The sequence below is a fragment of the Pristiophorus japonicus genome, chromosome 15 (genome assembly GCF_044704955.1).
Source record: "Pristiophorus japonicus isolate sPriJap1 chromosome 15, sPriJap1.hap1, whole genome shotgun sequence".
Taxonomy (NCBI): Eukaryota; Metazoa; Chordata; class Chondrichthyes; family Pristiophoridae; genus Pristiophorus; species Pristiophorus japonicus.
The window spans coordinates 74,032,138-74,044,098 of record NC_091991.1 but is presented as its reverse complement, the minus strand read 5'-3'; the positions used below and the strand labels follow the sequence as shown (position 1 = coordinate 74,044,098).

Here is an 11,961-nt window from a genome sequence, read left to right as displayed (position 1 = left end):
GCCCAGAGAGCGTGATGTCATCTGCGTGCGCTGTGCCCTGGTAGCGTCTCGGACTCGAACTCCGGTTCTGTCCCCTGCAGCATCGCCGGGCGAAAACTCCAGCAGCTGCAAGAGGCATTGATCGGGAGACCGGGTGCTTCGGGGGCGAAACTTAAAAGGGGAGGTGGCTGAGTTAAGTAAAATATTTTAAAAATGGTGCCTTTCAAACTTTTTTGCTTCCTCTTCGGCTGCGACCGATCAGCCTGGCACTCTGTTGGAGTGCATAGGGCTGATCGGGCCGGATCGTGGCTGCCTTCGGGGACCAGGTAAGTGTCTCCAATGCAACAATGGCCCTTCCCTTTAAGGGAGGGAAGGAGTTTCCGAACACGGCTACACTGCACAGCCCAGTGTGCAGCGCTGCACAACTACCACCCCGCCTGCGCTCCAGGAAGGAAGTGGAGCGCTTGAAGCTTTCCACTGGCACTAATTTTTTTTCAACTTTCAAAAGTTAGTACCCCTCCCGAATTTCTCGCCCTTATGTTTTAAATTGTGTCTCTTTTTTGTCCAATTGCAATTTCTAAGTTTTAATTTTTGAGAAACCTTGGGTGACCAGCCAACACTCATTGTGCAAGACACCAGCCAGGTGAGATGCAAGTTAGGACAAATCTGTAAGTAGTGATTGGGTGAAGCTTGTAGGTTGTAGCAAGAAAGACAAAGTGAGGGAAAGTATTTTTGAGGTTTTGAGGCTGGGGAGGTTTATTTCATGTTTTCTATTGTTTCTATATGCTAGTTTGTCTGTTTCAGGCAGTGAGCATCATCAGTGGGCTTTCACTAGTTAGTCAGCGACGATGTGGAAATTCACTGAGTTGTCCGCTGTGAGTTGGTCGGAAGCTCCCCGGACGCCGATGGTGTCTGCGAGGAGTAGCTGAGTCAGCCACAACTGGTGGGGGAGCAAAATCTTGGCAGCAGGAAAGCCCGGTAGGTTGAAGATCGATTTGAGTGGAGATCTGGCGTTCACTGATGGAGGTGAAGAGCAGGCATGGTTGGGGGATGGGCAGTGGACACAGGCAGCTGCCCTTGCTGCATGGATTTGTGCTTTAAGGGTAAGAAATGCACCCCTTATTAGGGCCAGGGGAAGCTCAAATAGTGGAAGGGGCGAGATTGGGGGAGAAAGAGTGTAGGATGGCAACAGATGGCAAGGGATAAAGTTGTTCAGCAGAGGAGCTCCCTAGGGAGCTGCCACCCCGGCGGCCACCTTGAATAACAAAGACTCCCAAAGCAAGCGCTGTACTTGGAACTCCTACATGTCAAGCGAGCCCCAGGTGGGCAGAGTAAATGTTTCAAGGACACCCTCAAAACCTTCTTGATAAAGTGCAACATCCCCACTGACACCTAGGAATCATCATCATCATAGGCAGTCCCTCGAACCGAGGATGACTTACTTCCACGTCAAGAAGTTCACAGGTGTTTCAACGAAGGACCTAAAATTCCAGGTCCCGAACAAATTCTTGAAGGGTGGAAGATTTTTTTAACGTGTGGTGACCGTTGCACACCAGCCATCACACAGGCTTGACAGAGCTAGGTCTTGGTCCAGTGGCAAGGATTAACCAAGACGACTGGAGACCAGCTCTGCTGCACAGACTCGTATTGCAGTATGGGCTGGCCCGTGCTGACCCTGGGCCCTCGCCTCTTCTGGGCCCCGAACTCACATCTCTGGGAATCCCTGGCCAAAGACCACCCTAAGTGGAGGAAGAGCATCCGGGAGGGCGCTGAGCACCTCGAGTCTCGTCGCGAGAGCATGCAGAAAACAAGCGCAGACAGCGGAAGGAGCGTGCGGAAAACCAGACCCCCCACCCACCCTTTCCTTCAACAACTGTCTGTCCCACTTGTGACAGAGACTGTAATTCCCATTTTGGACTGTTCAGTCACTTAAGAACTCTCTTTTGGAGTGGAAGCAAGTCTTCTTCGATTTCGAGGGACTGCCAATGATGATGATGATGATGATGATGGAAATTCACTGACCTAGCAAGGAGCTAATTCTGATATGACAGACGTGCACCATGTGAATTACCAGCTTGTGCCAGCAAGAGCAGACAATGTTGAGAGTGTTGGTTGCCAAGTGCTGGTGATCCTCCTCAGCCACCGTTCCTTTACTGGTGAATTGGAATGCCTGGTGGTTTTTGTTAAACCATGCATTTTTCAATTTATCAAGTGCATGTAATACATGAAATGTATAACTATTATTTTAGCAAGTATTTCATGGCAGGCAACCACCAAATTGAAGCCTTGCTAGTAATTCTTTCACCAGCCAAGTTATGATGGTATAGACCCTATTGAAGCAAGAATTTCTCCTGTAATGGTTAACTTTGAAATTTATGTTGAACATGAGAAAAGAATTGCAAAAATTCCTTTTCCACTGGACCTAACTTCGCTCTTGGGTTTATATTTTTAAAATTCATTCACGGGATGTGGACATTGCTGGCAAGGCCAACATTTATTGACCATCCCTAATTCCCTTGAGAAGATGGTGGTGAGTCCTTGGGGTGAAGGTACTCCCACAGTGCTGTTAGGGAGAGAGTTCCAGGTCTTTAACCCAGTGACGATGAAGGATGTATAATGTTTGAGTGTCTTAAAGTTGCCAGTAAAATAGAGTATAGGTTAATAGGTTAATGTTGTTTGATTATTACTACAGCATGTGTTGTTGTGCTGGGTACAGTTCATGGGCCTCCAGTGAAATATATTAAAAAGTTTACTTTACAGCTGTGGATGTTTAATTATTGTCCATTCTGGCCTCTTTCACCTAGTCTCACATTTTTGTACTCAGCTGGTGAGGCCAATGAAAAATCCCCCAGGTATTGGATAGTAAGCTTTATAAGTTTTTGCTAACATTTTGGTTTTAGTTGTATAGTTCACCTGGGCCAGGTTTTGAGCTATCTGGCACTTTTGACAAAGAAAACAAAATATTGAAAAGGATGAAGTCCACAGTGCGACTTCTTTATGACGGGCTGTTGGATAACGTTCAGGCTTCTTAAAAGTAAACCTTTACAGTAAATGGCTCCCTCGTGTGGATATTTTCACTCATGCAGTCATTTCTCAGTGCTTGAAGTTTACTGTGGAGAAGGTGTTTTTGATACAAAGCACTCCTTTGTGTAGTTTTACAGCGATCACTCCAACCTGTTTGCAGGAGGGGAGGGATCTTCCTTTTAGTGCCTCGCAGCCAGCCTGCTGAAGGGCCGATCACTTTGGCTCAGAAAACGGGCGAGCAGTTGCCCAGACAACCATCTCCATCGGCAGACCCGCCAGTTAGTGTTGTGGTTTCAAGCTCTTGAAAAATGTTGTCGCCTTGCCTTCCTTCAACAAGTGTGATTCTGCCACACTACTTAACATGTTTGAGGCTGTTTATAACCTGGCCCGGCCTACCAGCAGTGGAAGCCTGAGCTCAGAACTGTGTACAGCACGTCATTCCATGTTTGGTCACATATAATTATTTCAAAATTATCTTTGTACAAAGCATGTTGCCTTGTAATTATATCTGAAAAATAAAACTCTATTGCCCTGTACTTCATCAGATGTAAAATTTAAAATCTCCATGTATTGTTAAAACAAGAACTCCAAATTGGTGCTTGCCTCTCTCTAGCTATGTATTCTGTTAGATGTAGTTGATGGTGTGACCAAATCCTTCTTCAAAATGTGTCTTTCTTCCCCCACCCCTTAGAATATTGTTCAGATACGTTAAGAAGTACCCTCTGTATTCTTATATAAGGCAGCTCACATTGAAGACTATCCCTGAAAAATCCACCTCAGAAGCTCAAAAATATATGACGCACAACATTCGAGTTTCTATCCACCAAACTTCTCACCTTCACATTGGCTGGTGCCGCAGATAGGTTTTCTCTCTGCTGCTTCTCATTTCAGCCTTATAGTTGCATTTAGCTCTTCCAGCTTCAATATTTGAGCAGCAACTCTCCCTCATGTCATCTATTCTGGCTCCCATTGCTGGAGTGAGGTTGGCCGACAAGAGGGAACATTAGCATTTCAATGTTGAGGCACTGAAGGAGCAGAGCAGGAAGGGGGCTGATGGTACTGCACTGGGTATGCTGCCAGCTGCACCACATATGGAGAAATTTCCCTGCTCGGAAGGAACCTGGTCAGGGGGGAAACCTGCGGGAGGATATGACTCCACTTTTAGCCCCATATAGGGACATTTCAAGTATATACAGTAAATCTTAACAGTTGAAAATATCAGCAGTTTAATTAGTTCTAATTCACAATGGTATTTTTTTTCCCTTTTACATTAACAGGTGAAGAAGAAATACTGCAGAATTTGCATAGAAAAGTAAATGCTCAACGGCAACTGACCCACCTGACTTGGTAAACAAGTAGAATTATTTATATATTTATTTCATTGGGGACCTTGCTTTCACATGAAGTGCAGTCATCCTGCAAAGTTTACATGGTATGAAGAATATGATCGACTCGGTAGATGTTGTTGATGCTAATTGATGGACTACACTCCCCACGTTTGCCTTTAATTTGATGTGGCGTTTCATATAGTGAATGAGTTACTCTACAATGTCTGTCTAGGCTTACTGCACTGATTTGAAGTGACTTAGCTTTCAAAAATATGCTGAGATTGCATAAAAAGTCATGGAATGAATATTCAGAAGGAATAGAAGAGGAGTGCATAATACTGTTCAGTACTTCCCTATTCAACAAACAGTTAAAAATAGATTATTTTCATCTGGAAAAAAGAAATTCCAGCTTTTCGGGTTGCTAGAGATGAGCCTTGTTTAGTCTCTTGTTTGAGAAAGCTTGCTTGGGTAATGTGTGCACCAAGTCCTTCTTTGGGAAGCTCTTGGTATAATGAAGCAGGGATCAGCATCCTTCATAGTTCCAGTTGCCAATCCAATACTCTAAGACAAATAAGCTCGAATATCCATGGCTGGGGATGAATGAGGCGGGTCTCCAGCAAAGGTTGCAGTCTCTCCCCTTTAGTTTATGATTTCTCCAACTTTGTTTATGGGGGAATGCCTTTTGGTTCAAAGGTACTTTCTACCCCCTTTGCAGAGTATAATCCTCCCTCAAAACACAACTCAGTTTTGACAGGTTCAAAAATGGAGGCACACATTACCTGTTTTAAAATTGATATGGGGTATTTTGACGGATGCTCAGTAACTCGCCCCTCTATCCTGCGCTAACTCTATCTTGCTGCATGCCACTTCATGTTGGAGAAATGCAGCTTGCAATACTGCAGGACTTCACCATAGGCCGTTCCTTTCCCTTTAGTTTATGTGAGCAGGTTTACCAATTTGGTGGGGAGGGAGAAAATGATCTCTGGCAAATCTTTTGAGTTTGTGTGTATACGAAAAGTAATATTCCTACAATCTGTTCCTGAAGCAACATCTCAAAATCATGTAAACCATAATTATTGTAGAAATTATGACCTCCTTACTTGTTTTAGAAGCATTGTTTAAAGAAAGATTCTGCTTATATACGCCGGGAATTTCCTCGGTGGTTCCACTGAACGGGTGTCGTAACTTTGGCGGAAGATCGGCGAAAGCCCCTGTCACGTGGTGTGTTCCCCCATCATTCCGCCAAAGTTCCAGCTGCCAATTGGGAGACCCGTGAGGAAATTCCCAGTGTTGGGACTTAACCTGTTTTCATAGAATCATAGAAATTTACAGCACGGAAGGAGGCCATTTGGCCCATCGTGTTCGCTCCGGCCGACAAAGATCTATCCAGCCTAATCCCACTTTCCAGCTCTTGGTCCGTAGCCTTGTAAGTTACAGCACTTCAAGTGCACATCCACGTATTTTTTAAATGTGGTGAGGGTTTCTTCCGCTACCACCCTTTCAAGCACTGAGTTCCAGACCCCCACCACATTCTGGGTGAAGAAATTTCCCCTCAAATCCCCTCTCAACCTTTTACCAATTACTTTAAATCTATGGCCCCTTGTTGCTGACCCATCTGCTAAGTGAACTAGGTCCTTCCTATCCATTCTATCTAGCCCTCTCATAATTATATACACCTCAATAAGGTCTCCCCTCAGTCTTCTCTATTCCAAAGAAAACAAACCCAGCCTATCCAATCTTTCCTCAGAGCTAAAATTCTCCAGTCCAGGCAACATCCTCATAAATCTCCTCTGTACCTTCTCGAGTGCAATCAAATCTTTCCTTCCCCAAATGCATTATCTCACACTTCTCTGGATTGAATTCTGTTGTGTTTCTAACACAGATGAGACTGCACACAGGGAGTTTAAAGTAACAGTGACCTCAGTCTTTATTAAGACATTCCAGAGTGAGGAACAGGCCTTCGGGGCCGGCTTATATACAGTGCTCCCAAGGGATCCCTTGGGACTTCAGGGGATGCGCTCCCTGGTAGCGGAACATGGGAGTGCATGCTTTACAGATGCACAACTTCACTACCCCCCAAAGTCAAAGTGAAAACTATTTACAAGGTGAGGCGGTCGGGAGCCTTTCTTTCCCTGGTGGACCGCCTCGGTACAAATGTCTGTTCTGGTGTGTTGGCTGTGCCCTTACTGGGCTGGCGTGTTGTTGGCCCTGGAGGGCTACTGGGTGAGCCTGGCTTTGCTGGGCTGTTGGGCATGATGGGTTTAATTTCCTGGTCCGGGGTGGTGTCGTTGATCCTTTGGGTATGTGTTGTGGGCTCGAAAAAGGTGGTGTCTGCTGTGGGTTGTTCAGGGCAGTCTGTGAACCGCAGCCTCGTTTGGTCCAGGTGCTTTCTGCAAATTTGTCCATTGTCTATTTTGACTACAAACAACCTTTTCCCTTTTTTAGCTATCACCGTGCCCGCGATCTACTTGGGACCATGTCCATAGTTTAGCTAATACACGGTCATTCAGATCAATTTCCCGTGACACAGTGGCGCGACCATCGTTTACATTTTGTTGCTGCAGCCTGCTCTCTACCTGATCATGCAGGTTGGGGTGAACCAGCAAGAGTCTGGTTTTAAGTGTCCTTTTCATGAGTAGCTCAGCCGGGGACACCCCTGTGAGCGAGTGGGGTCTCGTGCAGTAGCTGAGCAGTACTCGGGACAGGCGGGTTTGGAATGAGCCTTCTGTGACTCGTTTGAGGCTCTGTTTGATTGTTTCTCCTGCCCGCTCTGCCTGCCCATTGGAGGCTGGTTTAAACGGGGCCGAGGTGACATATTTGATCCCATTGCGGGTCATGAATTCTTTAAATTTGGCACTGGTGAAACATGGCCCGTTGTCACTGACCAGTATGTCAGGCAGGCCGTGGGTGGCAAACATGGCCCTCAGGCTTTCAATGGTGGCGGCGGCGGTGCTTCCCGACATTATTTCACATTCAATCCATTTTGAAAAAACATCCACCACCACCAGGAACATTTTACCGAGAAACGGGCCTGCATAGTCGACATGGATCCTTGACCATGGTCTGGAGGGCCAGGACCACAAACTTAGTGGTGCCTCTCTGGGCGCGTTGCTCAACTGAGCGCACACGCTGCATTGCCGTACACAGGACTCTAAGTCAGAGTCGATACCGGGCCACCATACGTGGGATCTGGCTATTGCTTTCATCATTACTATACCCGGGTGTGTGCTATGGAGATCTGAGATGAACATCTCCCTGCCCTTTTTGGATAGCACTACGTGGTTACCCCACAACAGACAGTCTGCCTGAATGGACAGCTCGTCCTTTCGCCGTTAGAACGGCTTGGTTAGCTCTTGCATTTCAACGGGGATGCTGGCCCAGCTCCCATGCAGTACGCAGTTTTTTACTAGGGACAGCAGAAGATCTTGGCTGGTCCAAGTCCTAATCTGGCGGCCGTGACATGTGATTTATCGTTTTCAAACGCTTCCATGACCATCAGCAAGTCTGCAGGCTGTGCCACCATCAACAAGTTTGCAGGCTGCGCCATTTCCACCCCCATGGCGGGCAATGGTAGCCGACTGAGAGCATCCGCACAGTTCTCGGTGCCTGGCCTGTGGCGATGGTATAGTTATACGCTGATAGCGCGAGTGCCCACCTTTGTATGCGGGCTGAGGCATTAGTATTTATCCCCTTGTTTTCAATGAACAGGGATATGAGGGGCTTGTGACTGATTTCCAGCACAAATTTGAGACCAAACAGGTACTGATGCATTTTCTTTACCCCGAACTCACACGCTAATGCCTCTTTCTCAATCATGCTGTAGGCCCTCTCGGCCTTAGACAAGCTCCTGGAGGCATAGGCGACAGGTTGCAACTTCCCCGCAACATTAGCTTGTTGTAATACACAACCGACTCCGGACAACGACGCATCACATGCTAGCACAAGTCTTTTACATGGGTTATACAATACATGCAGCTTGTTGGAGCATAAAATGTTTCTGGCTTTCTCAAAAGCAATTACTTGGTTTTTTCCCCATACCCAGTTCTCACCTTTATGCAATAACACATATAGGGGCTCTAAGAGGGTGCTTAACCCCGGTAAGAATTTACCAAAATAGTTGAGTCCCAGTAACGACCGCTGCTCCCTGACGTTCTATGGCCTGGGCACGTTCCTGATAGCCTCTGTCTTGGCATCTGTGGGCCGAATGCCATCCGCCGCGATCTTTCTCCCCAAAAACTTCACTTCTGTTGCCATGAAGATGCATTTCGACCTCTTCAGCCGCAGCCCTACGCGATCCAGTTGCTGGAGGACCTCCTCCAGGTTTTGTAGGTGCTCGACGGTATCCCAACCCGTGACCAATATGTCGTCCTGAAAAACCACAGTGCGTGATACCGACTTGAGTAGGCTCTCCATGTTTCTCTGGAAGATTGCTGCAACCGACCGAATTCCAAACGGGCATCTGTTGTAGATGAACAATTCCTTGTGTGTGTTGATGCAGGTGAGGCCCTTCGAAGACTCCTCCAGCTCCTGTGTCATGTAGGCCGAAGTCAGGTCGAGCTTGGTGAATGTCTTGCCTCCTGCCAGCGTCGCAAATAGGTCGTCTGTCTTAGGTAGCGGGTATTGGTCCTGTAGCGAGAAACGATTAATGGTGACTTTATAATCGCTGCAAATCTTGACCGTGCCATCACTTCTGAGTACTGGAACAATCAGGCTGGCCCACTCGCTGAATTCCACTGGCGAGATGATACCCTCGTGTTGCAGCCTGTCCAGCTCGATTTCCATTCTCTCCCTCATCATGTGAGTTACCGCTCGCGCCTTGTGATGGATGGGTCGTGCCTCTGGGACCAAATGGATCCGCACCTTTGCCCCAGAAAAGTTTCCAATACCTGGCTCAAAAAGGGAAGGAAATTTGTTAAGAACCTGGATACATGAGGCCTCATCGACATGTGATAGCGCTCGGATGTCATCCCAGTTCCAGCGGATTTTGCCCAGCCAGCTCCTTCGGAGCAGTGTGGGGCCATCGCCCGGGATAATCCAGAGTGGCAGTTTGTGCACCGTGCCCTCGTAGGTGACCTTGACCATGGCGCTACCCAGGACAGTGATAAGCTCTTTGGTGTGCGTTCTCAGTTTCATGTGGATGGGGTTCAGGGCTGGTCTGAGTGCCTTGTTGCACCACAGTCTCTCAAACATCTTTTTACTCATGATGGATTGGCTAGCGCCAGTGTCCAGTTCCATCGCTACGGGTAAGCCATTCAATTTTACATTTAGCATTATAGGTGGACATTTTGTCAAAAATGTGTGCACCCCGTGTACTTCAGCCTCTTCCTCCTCTCTCTGAGGCTCGAAATTGCTTTGATCCACCATGGATCGATCTTCCTCTGCCATGTGGTGGTTAGCAGGTTTTGCAGAGCTTGCAGCTCGTCTGCAAGCTCGTTGGAGGTGCCCCATTGTTCCACAGCTCTTGCAAACATACCCTTTGAAGCGGCATGAATAGGTTGAATGGAAGCCTCCACAATGCCAGCAAGATGTGAATTGCCTTGCATTGATCCTTTGTTGCGGACTCTGAGTCATCTGGGTCACCTGAGGCCTGCTGGCAGTTGCAGACTCGTGGTTTCTGCCCTGTACATTTCTGCTTGCAAACACAGTTCCAGTTAATTTATGAACATTGCTAGCACTTGTGTGTTGAGAGATTTGTTTGGTGTTATCACTGGTGGACATAAACGTCTGTGCTATCACAATGGCCTTGCTGAGGGTTGGTATCTCTACAGTCAAAAGTTTTCGTAGGATGGTCTCATGGCCAGTGCCCAGTACAAAAAAGTCTCTGAGCATTTGCTCCAGGTAGCTATCAAACTCACATTGTCCTGCAAGTCGCCTTAGCTCGGCGACGTAGCTCACCACTTCCTGACCTTCAGGTCGCTGCCGTGTGTAGAACCGATACCTCACCATCAGCATGCTCTCCCTTGGGTTAAGATGCTCCCAAACCAGTGTACACAGCTCCTCATACGACTTATCTGTGGGTTTCACCAGAGCCAGAAGATTCTTCATGAGGCTGTAGGTCGGTGCCCCGCAGACCGTGAGGAGGACCGCTCTCCTTTTTGCAGCGTTTCCTTCTCCGTCCAGCTCGTTGGCTACAAAGTACTGGTCTAGCCGTTCGACATAGGCTTCCCAGTCCTCACCCTCCGAGAACTTCTCCAGGATGCCCACAGTTTGCTGCATCTTTGTGTTGGATTCGTATACTCGTCGCCAGTTATTGTGTTCCTAACACAGATGAGGCTGCAGACAGGGAGGTTAAAGTAACAGTGACTTCAGTCTTTATTAAGACACTCCAGAGTGAGGAACAGGCCTTAGGGGCCGGCTTATATACAGTGCTCCCAAGGGATGCTGGGATCCCTCGGGATTTCAGGGGTTGTGCTCCCTGGTGGCGGAACATGGGAGTGCATGCTTTACAGATACACAACAAATTCCATTTTTTTGAAGCATCCAAAAGTGCTTCACTTTGTGGCTGTCGGTCTGTGGCAGCAACCAGACTGTGCAATCAACATCCCACAAACCACAAACGGACAAATGAGCAGTTTGTCTGTGTTTTATGTCTTTGGCCTATATTGGAGGAAGAATGTCAACCAGAATACGGAAAGGACTCCAGGTTCACTATTGGCAATGTTTGTGATAGGCAACATTTCTTGTAATGAAAAATGGCAAAATGCCTGTTCTCTTTGCAATCAATGACTAACTACCTAAATCACACATTCTAAAACCATGTTCACAGGATTCTTAGCCAGTCACCAATTACTGGTAACACCATAGGCATTGTTCCATTTTTTTGATTAAAGGAGGACTATCCCCCTTATTTTCTTCCCAAAATGTAACATTTTTTGTAAAGTGAAAATGTATGTTTCTTTCGCACTTACAGTATAAATTTTGAACAGAGATAGCATATTTTAAAACTAATTAAAAAGTGAATTATATTTTAGTCCATGGTAAAACAGTCACCAACGCGACTTCTGGACTTTTTATTTGACAGGTCATACGTGGATCTTCGAAATAATTTTGCTGTCTTGTGGCAATGGATAGAACAAATGCTGCACTGCGGAAGCGAAGCCAGGTAAAACAGAAGCTGCTCCCATCAAAATCTATCGTGTGGTGGATTCTGTGCTGTAAATCCTATGCAATCCAAAATATCACTTTTCATAACTAATCGTAATGCAGACAATTTTATCCTTTGCGATTAAACGTGGAGAGTGAAATAGGTAACTGAGTAAACTGAGGTATTGAGCATTGTAGCTTGTGCTTTTGAGTCTCTTTACTGTAAGTGCATAGTCCCAGCTGTTTTTGTCCTTTGGGAGACACTTAGGCCCCAAGTTTCCACATGATTTGCTCCTGATTTTTAGGAGCAACTGGTGGAGAACGGAGTATCTTAGAAATCGGAATTCTCCACATTTAAGTTTTCTGCAGTTCTAGTCAGGTAGAACAGTTTCACTTTTGAACAGAATTTTTTTTTCAAAAGGGGGCGTGTCCGGCCACTGACGCCTGATTTGAAAGTTTCCACAGTGAAAACGTACTCCAAACTAACTTAGAATGGAGCAAGTTAAGATTTTTGTAGGCTTGAAAAAACCTTGTCTACACATTAAAA

At 46.6% G+C, this 11,961-nt stretch overlaps 1 protein-coding gene across 1 annotated transcript in view; it reads left to right on the top strand.

Moving 5' to 3' along the window:
• The first annotated feature begins 4,278 nt into the window (after window positions 1-4,278).
• The window catches only part of LOC139281510 (zinc finger protein 800-like), a 45,742-nt gene continuing 38,059 nt past the window's right edge, over window positions 4,279-11,961 (top strand). The window contains exons 1-2 of the mRNA XM_070901681.1: window positions 4,279-4,350; window positions 11,353-11,433. Of these exons, the coding sequence (XP_070757782.1) occupies window positions 11,395-11,433 (39 nt within the window). The 5' untranslated portion in view covers window positions 4,279-4,350; window positions 11,353-11,394. The remainder of the gene's footprint in view (window positions 4,351-11,352; window positions 11,434-11,961) is intronic.